Consider the following 23,335-nt stretch of genomic DNA (forward strand, 5'->3'; position numbering starts at 1 on the left):
TGGATGTTGGAGGCTTGGAAATGTGATGTGGATGTTGGAGGCCGGGAGGTGGTGTGATGTGGATGCTGGAGGCTGGGAGGTGGTGTGATGTGGATTTTGGAGGCCGGGAGGTGGGGTGATCTGGAGGCTGGGACAGGTGGTGCGGTGTGGATGTTGGAGGCTGAGAGGTGTGTGATGTGGATGTTGGGGGACGAAGGTGTGTGATATGGGTGTTGGAGGCTGGGAGGTGATAAGATGTGAATGTTGGAGGCTGGGACGTGATAATATGTGAATGTTGGAGGCTGGGAGGTGATAAGATGTGAATGTTGGAGGCTGGGACGTGATAAGATGTGAATGTTGGAGGCTGGGACGTGATAAGATGTGAATGTTGGAGGCTGGGACGTGATAAGATGTGAATGTTGGAGACTGGGAGGTGATAAGATGTGAATGTTGGAGGCTGGGAGGTAGAAAGTTTGTCGTAGAGTCGATGCCTATACAATTAGATCCAAGATTACTATGTGGAAAACAGTGTCTGCCTACAGTAGTTCTTGTCAACATTTTCTTTGGCTGTATCATCAGAGATTGATTATCCCTCCAGAAGACCGAGACTTGAACATTGTAGAGAAAGAATAGGAGAATGAGGGAAGGGAGGGAGGCAGGGATGTCAGTCAGGAGATAGAGTATTGATCTTTTAAGACACTAAATATAGGTCCGTTTGTTCTGGACTACCGACAGCACTTCTTTTCTTCTCCTCTTTGTCTTTTTTTTTCTTTCCTCGCCTCTATCTGTCTCTTCTCTCCCCCCCTCATCTCACTCCTCCTCCTTTCCCCTCATCTCATTCCTCCTCCCCTCTTCCCCTCATCTCCACATCTCTCCTCCTCCCCTCTTCCCCTCATCTCACTTCCCCCTCATCTCCTCCTCTCCCCCTTCCCCTCCTCATCTCATCTCCTCCCTCTCTTCCCCCCTCATCTCCTCCTTTCCCTCTCTTCCCCTCACCACACCTCCTCCTCTTCCCCCCCCTCACCCCTCCCTCCCCTCCCCCCCCTGTCACTCATTCGCCGTCTCTCCCCCTCTGATCATTACTGTATTTACACACGTCATAGGGTCGCATGAGTAGGGCGGTCAGTGGTATCTATCTATCTAGGTAGTGTGTGTGTGTGTGTGTCTGTGTGTGTGTGTGTTTGTTTCAGTTGGTTTATGCAAGCTAGTTGTCTGTGCTTATAGTATGTGTTTGTGTTGATATTCAAAAGCTCATTGTGTGTGTGTGTGTTTGTCGTGGTATACACAAACAGCTGTCACAGTGAGAACATGTTTTTCTTTCCGCTCCTCACATTACACCATAAAAAAATAACCCTAAAATGTTTTTGTTATTTAGAGAAACACATTAAAGGTCTTGTTTATGTCACGCAAGAGATAATTTATGTACAGAAATGTCTAATACTCCTCTGATTCTCAAATATTTCTACGTTAAATTTTACCCCAAACAGGAATACCGAAATTGATCTTATTCCCTTTAAGCTACGATAAAAAAAGATGGATTCCAGATGTTCTTTATAACTTCATCTACCTTTGTTTATATCTTTTAAACTTTGCTATATCTTACTTAAGAGAAAAGAAAATACAAAACGGAATGATGTGATGGCTTGTCTTGCTATGTGGCATGGGATAATGTTACCAAGAATAAAAAAAAAGACGAGTAAAGGAGGACATGTGAGTGCGTACGCTGATGGGTTCTGGTAACACTGGGAGACGCCTGGATGAGTACAATATCTAAGGTGTTTGTCGATAAATAATCCAGTTAAATCTGGCTGTACTATACACTTCAGGTTTAACAACAATGGAACAATGAAAGGTTTCTATAAATATATTAATGGGTGTTTTTATTTGTCCATTCGTGAACACATTTCCCGGTATACAAAAAAAGTCTCAGCCAGTCTTTTTTACCCATTTACTCTGCTGTGATGTCAACCCCATAGACCTCACGCTAGCTTTAGTGGTTCGCGTGTGTCCAACCTTTCCCACCTGTAGTACTGTAGTTCCTTCACCTCCTTTATTCTGCGTCCTTCTTTAGCCATCAACATTCCTAATCATTCACCAGTCATCCAATCTTTCACTCCCACGTTCTCTTAGTATTAACACAACCATCGTAACAGACCCTGGTAAGCCCCAGTTTCTCTTTCACATTGTCCAATTTCTGTATCTTATTCACCGCATCGTATAATTTGCTCTTAAACACGTCATATCCGTCGCCTTTATGTGTGCTTCTTTCTCTTGAGGGTGAAGATGTACCCTGGTCGTTTGCAAGAATAGCGTAATTGAGTGTGTTTTTGTAATAATATATGGCTACGCTTCAACAGTAAGGTCTATGTTAGTAAATACTTTTTCACCAACAGTTATTCAATGAAAAGCTGTGTGCTGATATTTACTTTACATTAGACGTATGTGGAAGTGAACTTCCCTCACCGTACTACCACTTTTACCGTTAAAACAAAAGTTGTAATAATAATAGGTTGAGGGGTACACCTACTCTCAGGCTGAGCTCTGGGATGATGCCAGCCTCGCCCGCCACCACACCCCTGCCAAAACTCGCCGCCTTATTATGAAAACTGTTGCCTTCGTGTTAAAACACTACAGAGTAACTCCAAACATTGTTGACACACTACAAATCTTCAAGGGAGAAGATCCTAAGTTGTATTCTGAAAATTCTCCAGAACTTGTGACGTCATGTAATTATGCCTGCAACATATCGTAGAGTTGATACTGCTTCATCAAGTGCTATTTGTACCTTGAATGGGTGTTAGGTTAGGGGGAAACGATGAGCAAACACCCGTTTCTTTGGCTAGATAAGTTCAGAATAGCAGGTTATTTAGAGAAGTGCTATTCTGATGAAAGTTTAAATTTATCTCCTTTTCCTTACATGACAGAGGAAAGGTTTGTATATATATATATATATATATATATATATATATATATATATATATATATATATATATATATATATATATATATATATATATATATATATATATATATATATATATATATATATATATATATGTATATATATATATATATATATATATATATATATATATATATATATATATAAATATATATATATATATATGCATGCAAGTAAATCACTGTAGGTGCGCGTGATCTAGGTATATGCTGATAACCACAAGGAAGGAAGAAAACACGAAGTTCCCAAGCGCTTTCGTGTAATTCACATCTTCAGGGGTCTCACCCTCTTCTGTATATATACACCTTGTTTTGTGCTTCTCTTTAGTCTATACTCACCCCTGAAGATGTGAATTACACGAAAGCGCTTGGGAACTTCGTGTTTTCTTCCTTCCTTGTGGTTATCAGCATATATATATATATATATATATATATATATATACAGGGTGTCCCATAAGTTTCCATACATATGGTTTTTAACATTGGATTGGTCGGCGTGGTCCTGTGGAGTGGCCTCCCAGATCCCCAGACCTTACCCCACTTGATTTTTACCTTTGGGGGCATTTGAAGGCCATGGTGTATCAGGAAAAGATACAAAACATAAATCATCTCAAGCAACGTATCACCAACGCCATTACAAGCATAACTCCAGCTGTGCTTGAACGTGTTCTTCAGCAGTGGAGGACACGCATTGAAGAGTGTTTTCAACAGAATGGTAGTCATGTAGAGCATATTATATAAATAAAAATGGATTTTCATATAAAAAGGTTTATTTTTCCTATGTATGGAAATTTATGGGACACCCTATATATATATATATATATATATATATATATATATATATATATATATATATATATATATATATATATATATATATATATATATATATATATATATATATATATATATATATATATATATATAATCGCTCCTGATTCTTTTGTTGATGGAAGACGTTAGAACACCGAATAAAGGTTTGTATGTAAATATATCGGCTTCTTTAAGGTGCCGTTTCTAGGATTAAAATGTCCACGATTTTTTTTAGCTTGTGTACAGGAGACGACAATGTACAAAAAAATCAGTTGGGTTTATTAGATATACAAATATATCTTCCCAAAACCTGGTGAATATTTTTTTGTTTAGATTTTTTGAGGAGAAATATACATGAAGTGATCTTTTTTCTCACTATTGACTACTCCTGTGCACTCAAAGGCTCAAAGACACTCACGCCGCCTTTGAACCTCTGAAATGACCCCTTAAATCTTTTTTGATGGTGGGGGGGAGGGACGCCAGAGGAAAGGTTTGTATGTGTATTTTTATTTTATTGATGGGGGAATAAAGTATAATTATTGTGTCACAGGGTTCAGTACATTGAGTCGGTGTCACTACGGGTGGATGCGGCTCGGGGTGGTGTGTGACTGCGGCTACTGCTGTTACTACTGCTGCTGTTGCTGCTGCTTCTGTTGTGGGGGTATGTCTCCATCCCCCCCCTCCCTTCCTTTCCTTTCCCTTCATTCCTTTACTCTCTCTTATGCATCTCCCAAAGGAGTCCTTCCTCTCCCTACACCTAGCATATCTCTCTCTCGCTCTCTCTCTCTCTCTCTCTCTCTCTCTCTCTCTCTCTCTCTCTCTCTCTCTCTCTCTCTCTCTCTCTCTCTCTCTCTCTCTCTCTCTCTCATATGCCTTGCTAACATCCTCTGTCCACCATCCCACGCCTCACAGCATCCTCCATCCCACGCCTATCAGAACCACCCCTTTCCCTCCCTCTCCTCCCCCCCGTGCCAGCAGCGCCGTACTACCCTCACGTACTGCACGAAAAAATACATCAACAGGGGTTCGTGCTTGGCTGTAGGCATATTTGTTAAACGGTAGTGAAGAAGTATATGTTGTCGTAGTGTTATGTATAGTGCTGCTCATGACTACAGTACAAGCTTTTATTGGCAATCTGTAAAATGTACCTAAATATTTGTCTTTGGTGGAGGACTTGCATACCCACGTAATAGTAAGTTGTTTTATTATTATTATTATTATTATTATTATTATTATTATTATTATTATTATTATTATTATTATTATTATTATTATTATTACTGTATTATTACAGTATAACGTCTAAGGTGAAGCATAATTATGTCATCAACCTGTAAACAAGAACAGGCGGACCCAAATCACCAGTGTTCCCGAGTGAAATAGATGATCATTTGTATGGTGTATCGCTTTCAAAGATGCTGAAAACCGTAGCGGTTATCGTCTTAAATTTAATTGTCAGATCTGAAAGTTGTTGCTCTCTGTTCTTGAGTTGGACGATGCCAAAGCGTAGATACAGACATCAACTTGCCTACTCGCCTGGCGTCTAGTAAGGTAGTAATGGTTTTAACTACATGAACGTAGATTGTACCGTTTGTACCAAAGATAACCAATAAACAAATAGGTACAGCACTTGTTTTCTTAGAAAGTTAATTTTCCCTTGCCCGCCCTCCCTCCCTGCCTGCCTGCCTGATGATGATGATGATCATCATCATGTGTACACAAGTGTGGCAGTGACGAGTTAGTATAAGTCGAAAGTTACCTACCTGACTACCGTGAAGTGCGCCAGGGTGTAGCCCACCAATACATGGATGAGCCACACCGCCCGTATGGAACAGTAGGCTGTATAATATCACCTACAGTACAGGCTGTGTGTGTGTGTGTGTGTGTGTCATATGCCCAGTGCACCCCGTTGATTTCATTATCCATAATCAGTTTTTATTGCCTTTTAATTCTTTACACCTGCACCTATGTTGAAAATACATTTACAGTATGCGTAAGAATGTGTGAATAGCGATACTATTGTCTGAGCGTTTGTCTACCACTTTCCACATGTCTTGCGTCCCCTCCCAATTGTTCCCCTCCCTCCTCCTATGTGACTTTCTGTACACCCTTGATTTATCTTATACAAAGTGGTATAGGAGTAAAGACTTATAACTAGTCGGAAGGCTTGTGTGTTGTGGTGGAGGTTGAGTGTGGGGGGTTGGACCATGTGCCTCCTCCACTATCTGGGATGCTGTGGTTGTTAAGATTCGCTCTGTTGCCCTCACACACCTCCCGCCCTCTACCTTACTCTCTTCCCGTCAGTCACACCTGAGGATTGTACCTCATGCGGGTGAAATGGAGTACATTATACCTAACGATAGTATATAGTTTTATTAAATCCATGTTTAATGAAGCCTCGCCATCTTCATTCTACTGGGTGACTTAGATATGAGATTATTGGCTTTATTTACAAAATATTAACATTAATGATAGTGGTTGGTGAGTACGTCCATGGGATAAAAACTGAAAGATCTTATCTCCAACCCATTCTAGACAAGTACTCCTTTTACAGTACCCTGTACTACCAAGTTGTACTGTACCTCATAGATAAAACATTTTGAAAGGATGATGGTATGTCGTGCACACCCCAAGGCATCCTCAACGGGTCTTCAACACCATCATGTATAAGGTTATACCATTGTTTTATGATACTGTAGATGTAGAATGAATAACTGCAACACCAAAATGACGTCTTTGTATTTTCCTCGAAGGTAGACGAGTGTGTAGGTTGTGTAAAATAACTGAACTTTAATTAGGCTTCTTGTGTAAAGCAACACATTTTTGTTGTTTTACCTTACGAGTCATACTGTAATGTGCTTGTTACCTTGCAAATGATTAGTTATTTCTATGTTGTATGTTGACTAGCATCACTAGGCGACTTGGTAGATTATGGCATTGTGATGTACTGTAGAAACCTAATCTAGGATCTGTCTCTTGGAATTATTACTACCTGATCCTTGAGGAACAGATTGCATGCAAACTACATTCGTTAAGGATGGTATTTTTATGTAGTGATGTTGTAAATAACATTTTGACTAAACAAAATAAAACCTCAAAGTGTTTACTGAAAATGAAATGCTGATGGTTATGTAAGTGCAACCCAGTAGGTTATCCATGTTTAATAATGTTCCCTTTTTTCACCCACTTATGTATTTTGGGTCCATATTTAAAGAGCCATATGTACTGTACATCCATCTTGTCAGCAATTGATACAAACATGTCAACTGATCCTTATATTCTGGCAGCTATCAAGTTATCTCCTCTACATACATGTCTTCCTTACAGTTACTCGTTCATTAATCATCTTATCCATATACAGTACATCCATCGCACCAGTTGTTCATTTCCATACCCATACATTAGTAATTATATACTGTATATCCATTAATTTTATTTGTCATCCTACCTGTTTTATCTACATATTTATGCCCAATCAAGAAAACGTATAGTATAACAGTCTAACGATTTATTTATCAATCTCCCTGCAGTCCTACAGCTCTCAGCATCTACCCTTGCAAACTTTCTTCAGTACAGTATTGTATGTGCATCTTGGATAAGGTTGGAAACTCTCTCTCTCTCTCTCTCTCTCTCTCCTAACAAACCTTCATCTCTGCACCTTTCTTGCAAATGGCAACCTACCCGGCATACTATGTTAGTGAATCTCCCTTCTACTCATAGCACATGCATTTCTCTATGTGCTGTACTGTATTCACTTCTGTAATCATGAATTGTGAATTTGTTCTTAAATTCTGCCTGTAACTCCATATCTGCTCCATGAATGTCAACTGAATCTGTTTATTACCTGTAATTTCTTCTCTGGCCAATCATGTTTCTCTCTCTCTTGCTGTCTGTGTCATAGTTTGTAATAAATTACCAACTGCTTTGCAAAATACTTCCAGTAACTCCTTCTTCAATCATTAAATATCACCTTGAACTTCACCTCTCTATCAAAGATGGTTAAAAATACATCTATAATGGTCTTTTAAATTGTATCACTTAAGTCTGCATTGTGTTGCAGGTCGAAAGTGCCGGGACTGCATGACGCGGGTGCCGTATGCAACGCTCATCGCCACTGTGATGTGCTGTGTGGGCGTGGGTGTCTTCTGTGGCACCATGTACAGAGGCACCACGCTCACACTTCGACTCTTTGAGGATGTGTTCAAGCTGCACATCAAATGGTAAGTACACCGCTGGAAGGGTTTACTGCTGGGGGTGGGTGTGTGTGGCTGGGTTTTCCCTCGTCCAGTACCTTATTCCTGGTTTAAGTACAGTAGTGAGGATGTACTAATGCCTGTATATGTATTGTGAATGGTAAAGACTTATTTTTGCTGACAGGGGATTCCAAATAGTGGTTGTGTGAGTGATGAGGGTTACTGTGTGCTGCTTCTGGTGTGATTGGTGATACAAGTATCTTCATGCTCTTGCTGGTGTGATTGGTGAGGTGGAAGTTATCCAGTACATTAGTTAAGTAGTGATCTAATTACAGTACAGTATATATAATGTTTATGGTGGTATGATGCAACATAAATGTAGGTGTAAACGTTTGTGTAAGTACTGTATAATAATTGAATAATATGATAGGACAAGTTATGGTACTGGGTTAGTGATTAAATGGGTCTTAGTTTTATCATAGGTTTCAGTAGGCATGTGCAGCAGTCCTAATGGGAAGGTTTCATTAGAACCTATTAGGAATTAGGCCTATTTAACCTGCATTCAGTTATTTAATGGGCAAGATGAATGAAAGAATTGGGAGTTGTCTTTGGTTTTTAATAACAGGGTCTGGATTCATAATTTTTCATATAAATAGTGGACATAACTGAAGATTTAAGAATACAGTACACCGAACATATTGTCTTAAACTACAGCATAGATCAGGGGTGGGCAAAGTACGGCCCGCGGGCCACATTGGCCTGCCAAATTATCTCTGCATTTGTATTTACAAATACAAGGCTTTACTTTGTGTTAATATAATACATTTGCATCTACATTAAGTGTGTGGCCCGCGAAGTGTGCCACCATTCATGAAGTGGCCCTCCATCAAAAATAATTGCCCACCCCTGGCATAGATGTACTGTAACATGCTAAAATACAATCAAAATTGTTTACCGAGATGTACTGTAACAGGATTTGTTCATTTGACACTAGTTATGAGATAAAATTAAGGAACAGTATCATATCGTTTAGAGAAATATTGTGGGAAAGTACCTCAACTTTGTCTGGTGTTATGTGAATGTATCGGGTTAGGGTTAAAGTCTCATTATAACTTTGATCTTATTTTTGGGTGTTATTTTTACAAGTCTTCACGGGGTAAAAAACCCAACGGGAAATAAACAATTGATGCCTTATTGGCTATCCTTGGTCGAATTGCCTTACTGTTTACCTTTGTTTGTATACCTGCACTGTCTAGGTATAATGTTTATACAGTATACTTGCATGGTCTATGTACATTGTATACATGCATTGTCTATATACATGCTGAATTATACTGTATACATACTGTACCTGCATTATCTATATACATGCTGATTTTAGTGTAAACCTGAATGGCTATATCGTCTATCTTGTATGAACTATTATGAATCTGGTCCGAGGTTTATGACTGGAATAGTGAATATTTAAACAGAAAACATTTAGAAGTTGGTGTTATTAATACTGAAACACTGAGAGATAGTGATGATAGTGTGTATTTGTGTCTTATATAGTTATAGTATTAATTATAAGTACATACAGTATTCTCTAAATATATTAATAGTAGCATATATGAGCTTTAGAATAAGTTAAAAGAGTATTATTAAGTCTTTTATATTAATGTACTGTATTGTTGATTACTATTTGCACCCATATTATTGTCTCATTGCCAGTAAAGCCTTTTTTTAAGTGAAAAGCTTCATGTAAAGTAGTTATAGGTTGTTAATATTACAGTATATGATATTTCAAATAATAATCCTAAACTATAGAAACTTAGTCAAATAAAGATAAAATATGGGCTTTACTGTGAGCAGAAGTCTGCAGTGCCAGTGTAGGCCAGTTTGTTGTTTTGATTCTCATTCTTATACCTGTTGTATGTGGCGGGCGTGGCGTGGTGCAGGGATCGAGAATACAGGTAAACAGATATCCACATTAACCTTGCCTGCCCTAGCATTGCCTCCCCTCTACCTTACCTTGCTGGTCTGCCAACAAAGTACAGTATGAGGGGGTGCATATGGTCATATGAGGAAGGCAGATTTAGATCGGTTTCTGCTCTTCTGCCCCAATCTCTCTCATAAATGCTATCCATGTGCAGTTAGCATTTTTCCTCATATGAGTGCCACATGCCCTCCTACTGTTGTGCAATGTTTTCATGAAATATTGCAGTTGCTAGATCTTCATGAACCTATAGCAGACAGCTCACTCTGGTCAAAACATGTTTAATGACAGCCCCTGACACCATTCAGTGACTCATGACCACACTGTTGTCTCTGCATTGCTGAATCTCATATTCACAAGTGGATGTTTTTGCTGGTGTGCAAATTTCCACCTACTTTTGTGAGATCAACAGAATAAAGGAGAGATCAGTGTGTGGTTTGTGGCTAGTTAGTGGTTGGGCTTGTTTAGTGTGTTGACTTGAGTGGTTATGGTGAATTGAGTTCATAGGCTGACCAAGCACGAGATCGCCTCCAAACTGCAGTAGGACTCACAAGATAGCCTGAGGACCCATCTAGTTTGTGTGTCCTGCTTGGGACTGTGCCTGTACCTATAGCTCTCATATTAGCTGCAGATATGGCCACATGTGATGGATTCTCTGCTATCCCTGTGTGTTTTGCTGGGTAGTAGGAAGAATATGCCTGAAGACATGCATCATATGAACCCTTAGATATTTGCCTGACATCGCTTTCTGGGTAGGCGTGTTTTGAGAGGAAACGCCTTTTGTTCTGAACTTACAGACTTGTATGCCTTTGAGAAAGTTGCATGGAATTTTGATGAGTACTATACAGGTATTTAAGTACCAAGAAGAAATTTGGAGGTATCAACCAAGAATGTATTGGTACCCTCGCAGATTGGTACTATAGGGGGTGGACCTGGTTGCACTGGTGCAAGGTTCAGTGCACCAGCAGTGTCTTGCCACCCCAGTAGCCAACATGGCTGTGATGCAACCATAATGCATTAGAACTAACATCTTTACTCCTATCCTTTCCCCTCCAATTAAAAAAAAATCTTTACTTTGACTATATTCTATAGACTGTATACAGTACTCCTTAACTCACTCATATAACTACTCCTTACCTCACTCCTACACTCCTTGACTCATTCCTGTACTTGCCTCACTCATAGAATCTTTGTCTCACCCCTAGAAATCTTTTTTTATTCCTACAAACCTTTTTTTATTCCTACAAACCTTTTTTCACTCCTACAATCCTTGTCTCACTTCTACACTTCTTGTCTGGTTCCTTAACTCCTATGACACACGTGCTCACATATTTGTGCTCATACAATTCTTTAATATCTCTTATACACCTTTGTCCCTCACTATCACTCATTTTCAATTCACTGTCTACAAGCATTTTGTCATTTTTCCATCTTTCCTCACCGAATCCTCTGTTTCCCCCATCTTAATACCCATTCCCCCTTTTCCATTCTCCCCTCATTCAGAATACCCACTTTTCATTTATCTCATTACCATCTTCCTGGTATCCCTTCTCATGGTGTTGGTCAAATGTCCTCAACCTGATCTAACTATACAATATTAGGATTTGGGTTTAATGGGCTCCTAGTGTTTTAGGTCAGGTTTGGGTCTGTTAAGACTAAAGAGTCCATTTGATCAGCAACCTTCTGCTTGGTCTGCCCTGTAATATTTACATGTCCCAGAACACTTGAGGTTTCCTGGGGGATTTGTTTGACCCCCAAGCATCCGTCCGGTAAACTTACTAACTCCCGAGTATCTTGTGAAGCTAACCCTGCATGGTGACCATATGGAATGATGTTCCAAGGTTGGACCTCCACCTATTTACTAATTCTTATAGTTCATAAGAAATCATAAACTGTGTTGATTTGGTGGTACGAGATGGTTGACTACATATCTGTACTTCATTGTGTCTGTGTATGTATTGCTCTTGCTTCTGGCCACCCTGCTGTAAACAGGGAGAGGCTTGAAAGAGTAAAAATGATATTGCTGTTATAAGCAGTGGGTTGTTGGGGGCATATAAACATTACCCATGTCCTTACTTCTGTGCCTGTGTAGTGTTTCAGTTACAACTAATCCCTCATCCTTTAGAGTATATTTCCTGGAAACTTTGTTTGGCTGTTTATTGTCATACAATAAGTATATTGTTCAAAGGTGTTTGTCCACTGAGTTTTAGTGAAGTTATTTGTGGGGATGTCCAAGGTGTTCTTTAGAGAGTAATAACATAATGTATACTAACATGCATGTTACTTGATAGTTGAATACTGTACTGTAACAACCTTGAAGTAATGTGTGTATTTAACACAGATATTTGCCTCCATCAAGAACCTAGACTCAACAGTTTTAGGGTAGGTTTAGTTGGGTATTTTATTAAATCGTCCTGGTGTACCTGTAAATATAAAGTATGACATGAGAATCGAGACTTAGTTTGAAACTTTGCTAATCATTCGGAGATTGGATTTTTTAAAATTATGTGGAATTTAAAAGTAATATTTTACAGTATAGTACAAGATTCAATTTTACGAGCAATTTATACATCACTTAAATCGAACTGTGAGAATACTGTACTGTGTAAAGTGTTGATGAGTTTATTTCAGAATACGTACTCTGTACAAGAAGAACACTTCCCTTGAGCATTTTAAGAAAATTGAGAACAGAGACAAATTAACAGGAGCTGCCTTTAATAGTTCTTTCTGATATTCAATTTGCTAATTTACTATGATGATGTAATCTAGGCTACATTACCTTGAACTTACTGTGGGGTGTTCTTGCTGCAAGAGCATTCAGTCTGTCATGTTGTATTTTTAGTTCAAGAAAATGGTGAGAATAAATTAATTAGTCTGACCCAATTGAATGGCAGTGCCTAAATTCTTCTGATTGAAGCCTTATGATTAAGTAAGGGATATTAATGAGTGTAACAAAACTGGAATTATTACACTTCAAATTTTTATAAATATTTGGTAGTTCACTCATGAGAAGCAGTATAATCTATTATTTAAGCACGTCTCAGTTTTGTGGAGATGCATTGAAGGTGCAGTAACCTCAGAGATGGGGAATTGTGCAAAATTAGTATATAAAGTGATAGTAAAGAGCTAAGTTAATTAAGTGTGAGATAAAAGAAGGTACATTAATGATAAACTGAATCTATGGTTCACCTTGGAGTTCACTCGGGAGGGGCTGATTGGAGCTAATTTATGGCAGTTAGAGGGTTGCTTTAGGTCATTGAGGTTCATGAATGAAGCAGGATGTTCCAATTTGTATGGTCATTAGGATTTGATTTTTCCCTTCCCTGCTGGTATAGGTTTATATCCAGGCTGGTGTTGTGCATTATGGTACCTAAATGAAGTTGATATTTAGCTAAAAGGCTAAAATACTCCTAAAACATGTGGAAAAATATTTACCAGTAGGTTCCCCCCCCCCCCCCAGTAAAAGATGACTTCAGTGAAAAAGCATTTGGCGTCATCTATACCGGTATATGTTTGTGTATCTTCAGCTATAAATCTTGTGAGACGGACAGGCTCTGATAAAATATGTTAGTAAGGTTGTAGGTCTAATCTTAAGATAAAATTGCATAGGAAGGGTCACCTACATATCAACTCAAAAACATGTTTTAGTATAAAGTTTAAAGATGCATGGAAAAGTTCCTTTGTATCACAGGCTTAAACCACTGTATACACCTCTAAAGGGGATATTTATGGTAATGGGGCTGTATGGATGACAGCAGCACACATTAACAATAAGCCAATTGAGAGCATTAGAACCAAAGATTAGAGGTTCTGACTATTGTGTGGAGGTGTGGGCAGTCAGACTCCACAGTTCCCACGGGGGTATCAAATGAACCGCACCAATTATGTCATCATGGCCACTTACTGCCCACGGTGGAGGCACTACACCCAGCAACACCCTCCCAAGAAACACACTTTACAGACAACTTAAATGTTAACTCTTCTCACCTTATTAAAAACAATTATTGAATATCCTGTCTTGTGTAAATATCTGGAAGATACAGTAATCTGTCTTGGAGTAGTGTAGTTTGTCTGAGTATTAGCTTGGGTCTCCAAATGTGGTTATCTTCAAGAGGACTGGAAAAACACTGGGAAGACTTAGAATATCATAAATGAGTAGAGCTATAAATATATATTGTAATACCTCCCATCCACTTAGTAGTGACAAGTGTTGTACTGTACACTGTACAGGCATAAAGCTTTTATCTAGCACACACAGGAGTATGGTAATTAAGTAAGGGAATAAGTGAGTGTATCTTAAAAGTCTGGTGACCCATTAAGGGCAATGCGGTTGTGGCACATGAAGACTTTGATACACATAGAGGCAATGTGGCCAGCACTGCACCTGACTGCCTGTACTACCCCAACTGTAATGTTGGTATACATTGACAGCTGGGTGGACTGTAGGAGCCCTAGGTGCAAACTAGAGATCCTCAGGACAGGAGGCAGTTGTTGTATCCAGTCAGTCACCAAACCTTTTGACAGATGCTTGAACTGTGATTTTTTTAATCAAATTCACAAATATCATGATACCTATAACATGTATCTGACTTGAACTTCTTAATGTTTTGTTCCACTGGGAGCTCCATCATAGGGAATTTGTACAATAGAATAATTACAAGAATCATTGTAGGATAATGTAAATACAGTACTGTATAGTACAGTACAGGTATATATACTGTAAAACTTGCTAGCTACTACTATACATGTACAGTACTTGTAGACAGTTGAACCTTCCTAATCTGGATTTCCATGAATCAGAAACTCCTATGTTCTGAATTTTCATATTACTGTACAATTATTTTGCACCCCCGCCCCCCCTCATTTGCGGGCGAATGATGTTGCTATTATGTGAGTGCGCTAATAGCATAAGAAAATTAGATGTTCTGGAAGTTTTGCAAATTACAAAAAACTATACTGACTCGTATAGTGTAATACAGTAAGTACATAAAAGAAAATAAAGGAATGGATAACCTTTTTAAAGCCTACACAGTACTGTACTGTACTAAATTTAAAACAATACTGTACATATAGATATAACTCCCAAGGTTTTTTGATAGGACAAAACACTTTGTAGATTTCAGTTGAAAATCATTGTATTTTGAAATACTAATTTCTGAATTTATACATCTGTTGTATTATTGAGAAGGTAAAAACTTTTATTCTGTTGCATCAAGTGCTAAATGCTGGACAGTAGTTAATGCTCATAAGGAAGATAAACTGTTCTCAAGTATAGTTCTGTATACTGTACTGTATTGTGGTTCTCTTAAATACAGTAAGCTTTACCTTATATGTAAACTTACATGAACCAGAAAATTCTATGATTAGAATCTACTCGGGTCCCAAGGTTGCCAGATTAGTGAGGTTCAGTATGTACTGTACTATTAGTGTATCATGAATTAGTGATGGAAGATTTGAAACAATTACATTATTGGTAGGCTGAGCTTATCCCTCATTCATGTAGTGTATATACAAGTACCCTGTACTGCTTAAACTCCCTATGTACTGTATATGTGTGCCTAGAATGGATGCATCTACCGTATTATATATCTCATATAGTTTGGTTAACTTTTTGTTGACATATCTGTGTATAAACATTTTGATTCTTATTCCAAAATTTATGTGATTAAGATCATGATGGTGATGAGAATCTTACTTTGTTTTTTCAATATAAAATTCTCATATTATGGATCTAAGCTGAAATTTTGAGATGGAAATGTCTTGTAGGTTAAACATTAAATAGTATCAGATGTTTTGTAAAGTTTCCGATGCAGTTAGAAATGATTATGACTTTATCTTACAAGTGTTTAGAATAATTATGGTACAGTAAAGTATATAGAAATTGATTATCATGAATTCAATTATGCAGTAATGAACTAATCCTCCTCTGTATTTTAGGGTGGAACCTGTTCAGCTAACATTCATGGTGGTAGGGGCAGGCATGGGTGGCCTAGGACTCATGATCCTGTTTGTTGGCTGCCTCTCTACTGGGGACACCAGGAACAAGGTCTACAGGACATGGCGAGGACGAGTTGGTGGCAGGATCTCTTGTGCAATTGTGAGTACCAGCCGGTGGTATGTGGTGAGAAGTGTGTGATAAAGGATTTTTCTTGTACCAAATTGCATCTTACTGTAACTAATTTTTTTATAGTGCCAGTAATTGATATTATATTGTACAGTTTTCTTCGGTATTAATAAGTATAGCTTTAATATTATCAGATTATTGGTTAGGATTAGATAGAGAGATTGATATATATGTGTGTGTGTGTGTGTGTGCGCGTGCGTGCGTGCGTGCGTCATGTTTATATTTTTTAGGTCTTGCCATGTACTGTACATTTTAAATTCACTCTCCTGCCTCTTTTAAAGCTGAAGATGTAATGTTTTTTGTTTTTTTCCTCATACAACAGTTTATGGGCATCACATACCTGCTGTCACTGGCATGGTTGCTGATGTTTGCTGCATTAATCATTGTGACACTCTTCTACACTCTTGCGTGGTTCCAGTGTCTCTATATCCTTCCGAATGAGTGTATTGACTACAATCAGTTTAGTAAGTATTAACTGGGTTATTATTTTGCCTTTACATATACTGTACTGTATTATGTTTGGCACTTGTTTTTAAACTCCCGTTGTAGAGTATGGGAAGGGGGAAGTATAAAGGTACCTTTGTTTGTCCTTCCTTGCAAAATTCTCTTCTGTTCATTAATGTGAGAAAGGCATCACACATTGAAATGAAATTGGAGTGACAGCAGCACATGGAGTGGGCAAACTAACAAACTCACACTCAAACCTAAGTGCGAACTTTAAGTCAGAACCCATGCAGATTTTTTATTTGAGCTTTGACTCTACGGTCACAAGTAATAGTTGTGCGACACTCTCTCCCCACATACTGTAGTTCCATCTGCTAGTGTGAGGTGGAACCTTTCCTCCTCCATACTTATCAACCAATTTTAGGGGTAACTAGACCAGTGTAAATACAGTACCTCATTCATTAATACTTTTCCATTGTAGGTTTTGATGGTTTAGTCACTGAAACTATGTACCCTGCTGTAACTTGCTTGTTCATTGCTCTACTTAACAATGAATATAGAACTTCACAAAACTAAGAATAAATCACCCTGGCAACAACCAAGTGGGGATGTATTTACATTGTTCCATTAACCCCTAAAATTGGTTGATGGTTAAGGTGGAGAAGTTCCATCTCTCACTGGCAGATGGAACTACAATATGTAGGGGGGAGAGTGTTGCATAACTATTACTTGGTACTATACAGTATTTGCATTAATATTATTATTATTATTTTTTTTTTTACTTTATGCATAGATAAAGTACGTTCTATAATAATCATATTGATACATTAATATTTGTGAGACATTCCTGTCAAACACAACATATTTTCTTATTGCATTATTAATTTTACTTTACACATTTTTGCTTCGGGTGATCTGTTTTAGGAACATATCTATTGTGTTAACTGAGAAATACCTGCAGATCTATTTGACATATTTATCTTTTACAGGTTTTCTCTTCCCTGAGGGAACACCGGAAGAGGACAAGAGAGTGTGTACTGGTGAAAGGAAACTATTCTGCAAGGACTATGTCAATAATGCTGAAATAATGTTCATATTAGCATCAGTATCAGCATTCTTGGTTATTCTGTCTTTAGTGAGTTTTAAATTCATTATTACAAATATAACATGATTACCGAGTAGTTAAAAGTTAGCAACAAGACTAGTTTGGGTGATAATGATCAAACTTGTACAGTACAGGTAAACCTCGATTTACAATGGGGTTACATTTCTGAATACCCCATCGTAAATCAAGTTCATTTTAATATGGGGTTCAATGGGATACATTCCCAGCCAATCCGACACACTCGTATATCACCAAAAAAATAAATAAAATAAAATCCCACACTAACAAAATAAATAAGAAACATTTAAACAACACTCACCACATCATTATGAACAAGCCTGTTCATCATAACATGTCCCTTCAAGGCTAAGGGGGGACTTGTAGGTGGAGTGGAGACGTCACTCTGACTCTCACACAGCCTCTGGGGAGTTCAGTGAGGCTAGAGATAGAGTGGGAGTCGGAGTCCTAGGATGGGGCTGGAGGTGTAGGCTTTGGCCTAATGAAGGTGAAGCTCCTGAGTAGGACTGGAGAGGTATCAGATGAAGAGGACCCTGCATGGCTGCTGACTCCTGAATTTGAGGGTTATGGCTCTGACTCCTGAAGTTGAGGGTTATGGCTCTGACTGTGACAGAAGCTTGAAAAATGAGGCAATTGTTGTCTGGTGCACCTCCTTCTTCTCCAGGTACAGTTTCATGTAACAAAGCATGTCCTACTCCACAAGTGGCCTCACAAACAAATTCCTGCTGACAGTGCTCAACACCTTCAAAGTCAGCGTCATGGGTGCAGGGTTGTCCTCCTCACCTGCTGACTTTTCCACGGCCTTCTGCTGTTCCAGGAGCAACAGGTCCTCTTTGCTGAATTCAGAGTGGCTCTCCAAGACCTCAGCCACATTCCCCTCATAAATTTTCTGAAAGCCAGCTTCCTTGGAGATGCTGTTGGTGTTGTGGTGTACAGCTAAAACATTGATGAAGCCACCAAAGTTGTGCAGTCACTCAGGCCACACTCTCCTCCACATGCTGCTCATGCAGCTCTGTGTGACCACTTTCCACAACTTGCCGATGTTATATGTGGCGTGCCTGATGATGTAGTTGCACCAGAATTCTTTGATGGTTGGTTTTTTCTCTATCTGCCGCCTCAAACAGCTGTGTCAGGTAGTAGGCCTTGAAGGATATGATGATGCCTGATCCATTGGCTGGATGATTGAGATGGTGGTGGAGGGCAGGAACATTACATTGATGTTGTCTGTCTGCTCACCCATTGTAGGTGGGTATAAAGGCACAATGTCGAGGATCAGGAGAAACTTGTTGGTGATGTTCTGCTCGGCGGCGTCTTCCTTGAGGCGCTTAGAGAGGTAGCCAACCTCATAACTTTGGCATAACACTGTCGTGACCCAGGCGGTACACCAGCATTGGAGTCAACTTAAGGTCCCTCTCAGCATTGCCCACATTGCCCCCAAGCAGCAATGTAAGGCAGTCCTTGGTCACCTTAAAGTCTGGTGCAGTTTTCTTTTTTCCTCCTTGGCAGGGAAAGTCCTCGAGGGCATCTTCTCCCAAAACAGGCCCATCTCGTCGAAGCTCAGGACCTGCTTGGCAGTGTATCCTCCTTCCTCTACCTAGGCCTTCAAGAGTGCTGGGAAGGCATTAGCATTCACGACATCAGCACTGGTTGCCTCACCAATCAGACAAAGGTTGTATAGATTGACGTGCTTCTTGAACCGCTGAAACCACCCAGGACTTTCCTTGAAATGGGCCTCAACGGCACTGCTCACCGCTCTCTGCCTTCAGTGTTGTCCAGATGTTGCTGGCTTTTGCCATGAAGATCACTGTGGAGAGAGGCAAGCAGTGTAGAGTCTGGTCCTGAATCCAGTCTTGGAGTTGCCCCTCCATGACAGGCTCACGCTTCTTTAATAATCTAGAAGTGGAGACTGGGGTCACATTCTGCAACATGGTCTTCACTTCCGGTGCCTTCTTGACGATGGTAGACACTGTTGACTGAATCAGACCAAATTCTTTAGCAATATAGCACGCTCCTTCACCTCTCCTTTGCTGCTTCACAATATCAATCTTCACCTCCAGAGACGCTGTTTTCCTGGGCACCTTGGCCTTCCCAGACGCAGAAGTCTCAGCAACACACTTGGTAAACGGCCAAAGCACTTTACAGTCACAAAAGCATAGGAAAAATCATTTTATAGTCACCAAAACAGAGTACAGTACAATATAAATGTTAGTGATGTCCTTACTATAAGGGATAAAAAATTATAAGTAACAACAACAGCAATACTGACTGATAATTGTTTAGTTACATGATCACAGGCAGACGCAACCACCATGGAACAAAGTGCAGGACCAGTGAACCGGGTAGATGACGCTGTGGCTGACAAGTGCAGTGAGAGATACATTTCATATTCCATGCTGCAATGAGTTTGGTCTTACGATAGCCATCGTTAGTGTGATTTTTTTATTGTAAATAGGGAGGTGGTCTTAAAACATCACTGTTGTTAAAGCAAAATATCATATATCGAGACATCGTAAATTGAGGTTTATCTGTACTATACAGTATATATATTAGTTACTCATCCACTTTGGATTATCTTTACTCCTCTTAACCTTTCATACTTGGTAGATCAGGCATTACAGAAACTTGAAAGAAAGGGGAGATATCAAAGTGGTGCAATAAAAGTGTCAATTTCTTGAAAAACTTATTGGATATCTAAAACAATCTTTAATATCTTTTTTCCTTTTCATTTCAGGTACACTATTTGATGTGCCTGGCAGCAAATTATGCTCACATAAAGGATCAGGAGAAATTCATGGACCTTCAAGAAATTCAGTTTCTTCATGAGTCTGAAATGTCAACACTTCCCAAAGACCGCTTCTAGGATACTGCCCAAGGGATTTTTTGGCGCAACAACCAGCATAGTCGATATTTTCAGACAGTTGCCTGATTTTAGAATGCAAATTTTGAATCTATGAGGGTTCAGTCATGAATAAAATTTTGTAGTATTCAGTTATTTAGATGGAAATCTATAGTTCCATTATTATCACCGAACCTTGTTTTTGTTTGTTGAATTCTTAATAGAAATAAGAATTTAGGTGTATTATTCAAGAACACTCTAGAGACATAAATTTGCATTCTCAGCAGGCTGAAGAGTTTGATGGCCTCATTAAGAAAGCAGAAAATAATTATAAGTTTTGAGTGCTCAAGAATGAACCTTTTGCACGTCAAATGCATTGGTTGGTCAGATATTGAGTGCCTGTATACTTCATAAGCCTTTTCATTAATGAGGTTGAGTGTCTTCAACCACGAGGCATCCTGGAAACTGTAACTGGCCTCCTTACTGTAATAATGAAGACTGGGGACCACTCAAAATATAGAGACCATGTTAATATTTTTACTGCTCAATATCCATCTAGTTACTGGGAAGTGCCATTGTTTTCCTGGCCTCTGGTTGAAGACAGATGGGTTAGGGACAGAAAGGTAGTTTGCTTTTATTGTGCTTTTTGTTGTGTAGACTAACTTTCCACTGCAGTATGTTCGAAGATACCATTGTGATCTAGGTCTCAGACATGTGCTATATTTAACAAGAATGTGAACTACTGCAGTGAAGAGTGTTTTGTGCTGGGCATGGCAACTGTCAAGTATAATTTAGTGGTTTCTTTGTAGACATTACTTTGTAGACATTAGTTTCCTTGGCTTTTTTTTTTAAATACTCAAACCAGTTATAAGTTAACATATTTTGTTATGTTTTGTATAATAATTTCTAATAATATACTAAAATCAAATGACTAAGAACACAACACATATACAGTACTTCTTTAAATATGTTAGCACTGAACAGCTTCATCATTTTATGTATGGTAAGTCTGTCACTCCTTAGTTTTTTTTAACAAATCTAATACTGTAGTACTAACTTATTTCTTCGTTCGCACTAACTTGTGTAGATTATTTTTCTCAACAACAAAGCTTTGATAGCAGCCTACGCTTTCACTTAACTAACTACTACTAACCTTAAACTAACTATTTTTGCGGATTGATCTCCCTGACCTTTCAAAGCCTCATGTGTTTGCTTCAAAGGATCCCTTGGGTAAATTTTACACGTGGATTACTCTACATCTCTGGGTTTACTGTAGTCCACTGGAAAAATTTACAAGTACCTGTAATCATTAAACTAAGGACTGACAATCTCCATTGAATATTATGTAACATTGTTAAACTTGTGATTAACCATTATACTGTAATGATTACATTTTACATTGTTCACCACATATGTGTTTTGTACCTTTCTGAGAAGAGTTAAGTATAAATGAAGTTGAGGTGACTGAGGTACAATTCCTCAGGGTGTAGAGTATTAATATAGTTGATTATAACCTCCTGTGTAGTGTGCTATTAGTAGGTTCTCCTGTATCCCTCCCTAGCCTTAGCTACCAACAGCTCAACTGGTCACTTTGAAGCTGTTATTAACAAGAAGCAACATATCATCTTTTCTGTTATAACAAGTAGTAACGCATACTTGAAATGTATTATTCAGTGAGTGTGGAAAACATTGCTATATATATATACACCTAATCACCCTTGGCAAAAATGAAACTTATTTCTCCTCAAGCCCATAATGCAGGTCAGTTGGTCATGTTAAGGGCAATTATTAACTCTACCTCTTCCAGCCAGTACAGTACTTTGTATCTTTGCCTCTATTTTCAATTAACAATTGTATTCCACTCTTGCTGAATTCTAATAAACTTGCCTAGGATAATAAACCTCTTTAAGATCTGTGTGGAAGGAGTAATATCTTTGGTTAACATATCTGCGTCAGCATAGTTAGTTTGATGCTGTTGTGTGCGTGACGTGTGAAAGTTCCTATGTGGAAAATTGTTGTAGCTTGAAATAATATATATATATAAATTTTGCTTAATGCAGAGACAAAGACTTTATGCTAATTATATGTTCTATGAAATCCATGATACTGAGCATACTTTTTCTTATGTTTATATGATAATGATCTGACTGATTCAACAGTTAGTGTGTCCTTATTTAGTGCATGTCTTTCAACACTAAAGATATTTAATTCTTTGGTCATTGTGCAACAATTGCACCTCTGCAGTCACAGTAAGCTGATCCTTTTGTGTGTATATTTTGTATGAAGAATATGCTATCAGAACATATTCTCTTGTAAAAAACAATAAAATTTTATACATTAATGTTATACTGTCTGTAACCACAAATGTGTTACAAACAGACTCAAGTGTTTAAGCAGAGGAGGTATGTATTGGTAAATAATTTATACAGTAAACCCTTGATATCAATGGACTACAAGTGGTCAGTAATCGTGTTTCAACACCAGATTTAAATTTATAAACAAAATCTTCTATAACAACAATTTTGACCCCAAATCCCGATTCAGCATTTCAAGGAGTACCTACAGTAAAAACTCCATACAGTGGGGTATGTCATAACGAACGGTTTATATAACGAATATTTACGCAACGAATGGTTTCCCTATAAAATTGAAAATGCTAAAACGTACGAAAATTCTACAGTGAACGCAACGAACAATATTTTTTATTATTTTTTGTACCAATTTATTATTTTTTATTACAAGTATTAATGATATTCTTTATTTCAGGAGTTTAAATGCACATTTATGCACTTTTTACAATTTTATATTATATTTTTCAATGTTAAGTGGTTGTATTTGGGGGCCTGCAACGGATTACCCCTATAACAAACGAATGCTATAACGAACG

The 23,335-nt window shown here is 38.4% G+C and overlaps 1 protein-coding gene across 2 annotated transcripts in view; it reads left to right on the top strand.

Annotated features, from left to right (window-relative positions):
- Positions 1 to 22,789, top strand: part of LOC121858693 (RNA-binding motif protein, X-linked-like-3) — a 167,190-nt gene extending 144,401 nt beyond the window's left edge. Inside the window, exons 2-7 of one of the 2 annotated variants that reach the window (XM_042355272.1) lie at positions 7,814 to 7,973; positions 9,884 to 9,898; positions 15,859 to 16,018; positions 16,368 to 16,509; positions 17,479 to 17,624; positions 20,344 to 22,789. In XM_042355272.1, the coding sequence (XP_042211206.1) occupies positions 7,814 to 7,973; positions 9,884 to 9,898; positions 15,859 to 16,018; positions 16,368 to 16,509; positions 17,479 to 17,624; positions 20,344 to 20,472 (752 nt within the window). In that variant the 3' untranslated portion in view covers positions 20,473 to 22,789. The remainder of the gene's footprint in view (positions 1 to 7,813; positions 7,974 to 9,883; positions 9,899 to 15,858; positions 16,019 to 16,367; positions 16,510 to 17,478; positions 17,625 to 20,343) is intronic. The other variant, XM_042355273.1, reaches the window with a different exon arrangement.
- The last annotated feature ends 546 nt before the right edge of the window (positions 22,790 to 23,335 follow it).

Source organism: Homarus americanus, unplaced genomic scaffold (assembly GCF_018991925.1).
Source record: "Homarus americanus isolate GMGI-L3 unplaced genomic scaffold, GMGI_Hamer_2.0 scaffold74, whole genome shotgun sequence".
In the NCBI taxonomy this organism is placed as follows: domain Eukaryota; kingdom Metazoa; phylum Arthropoda; class Malacostraca; order Decapoda; family Nephropidae; genus Homarus; species Homarus americanus.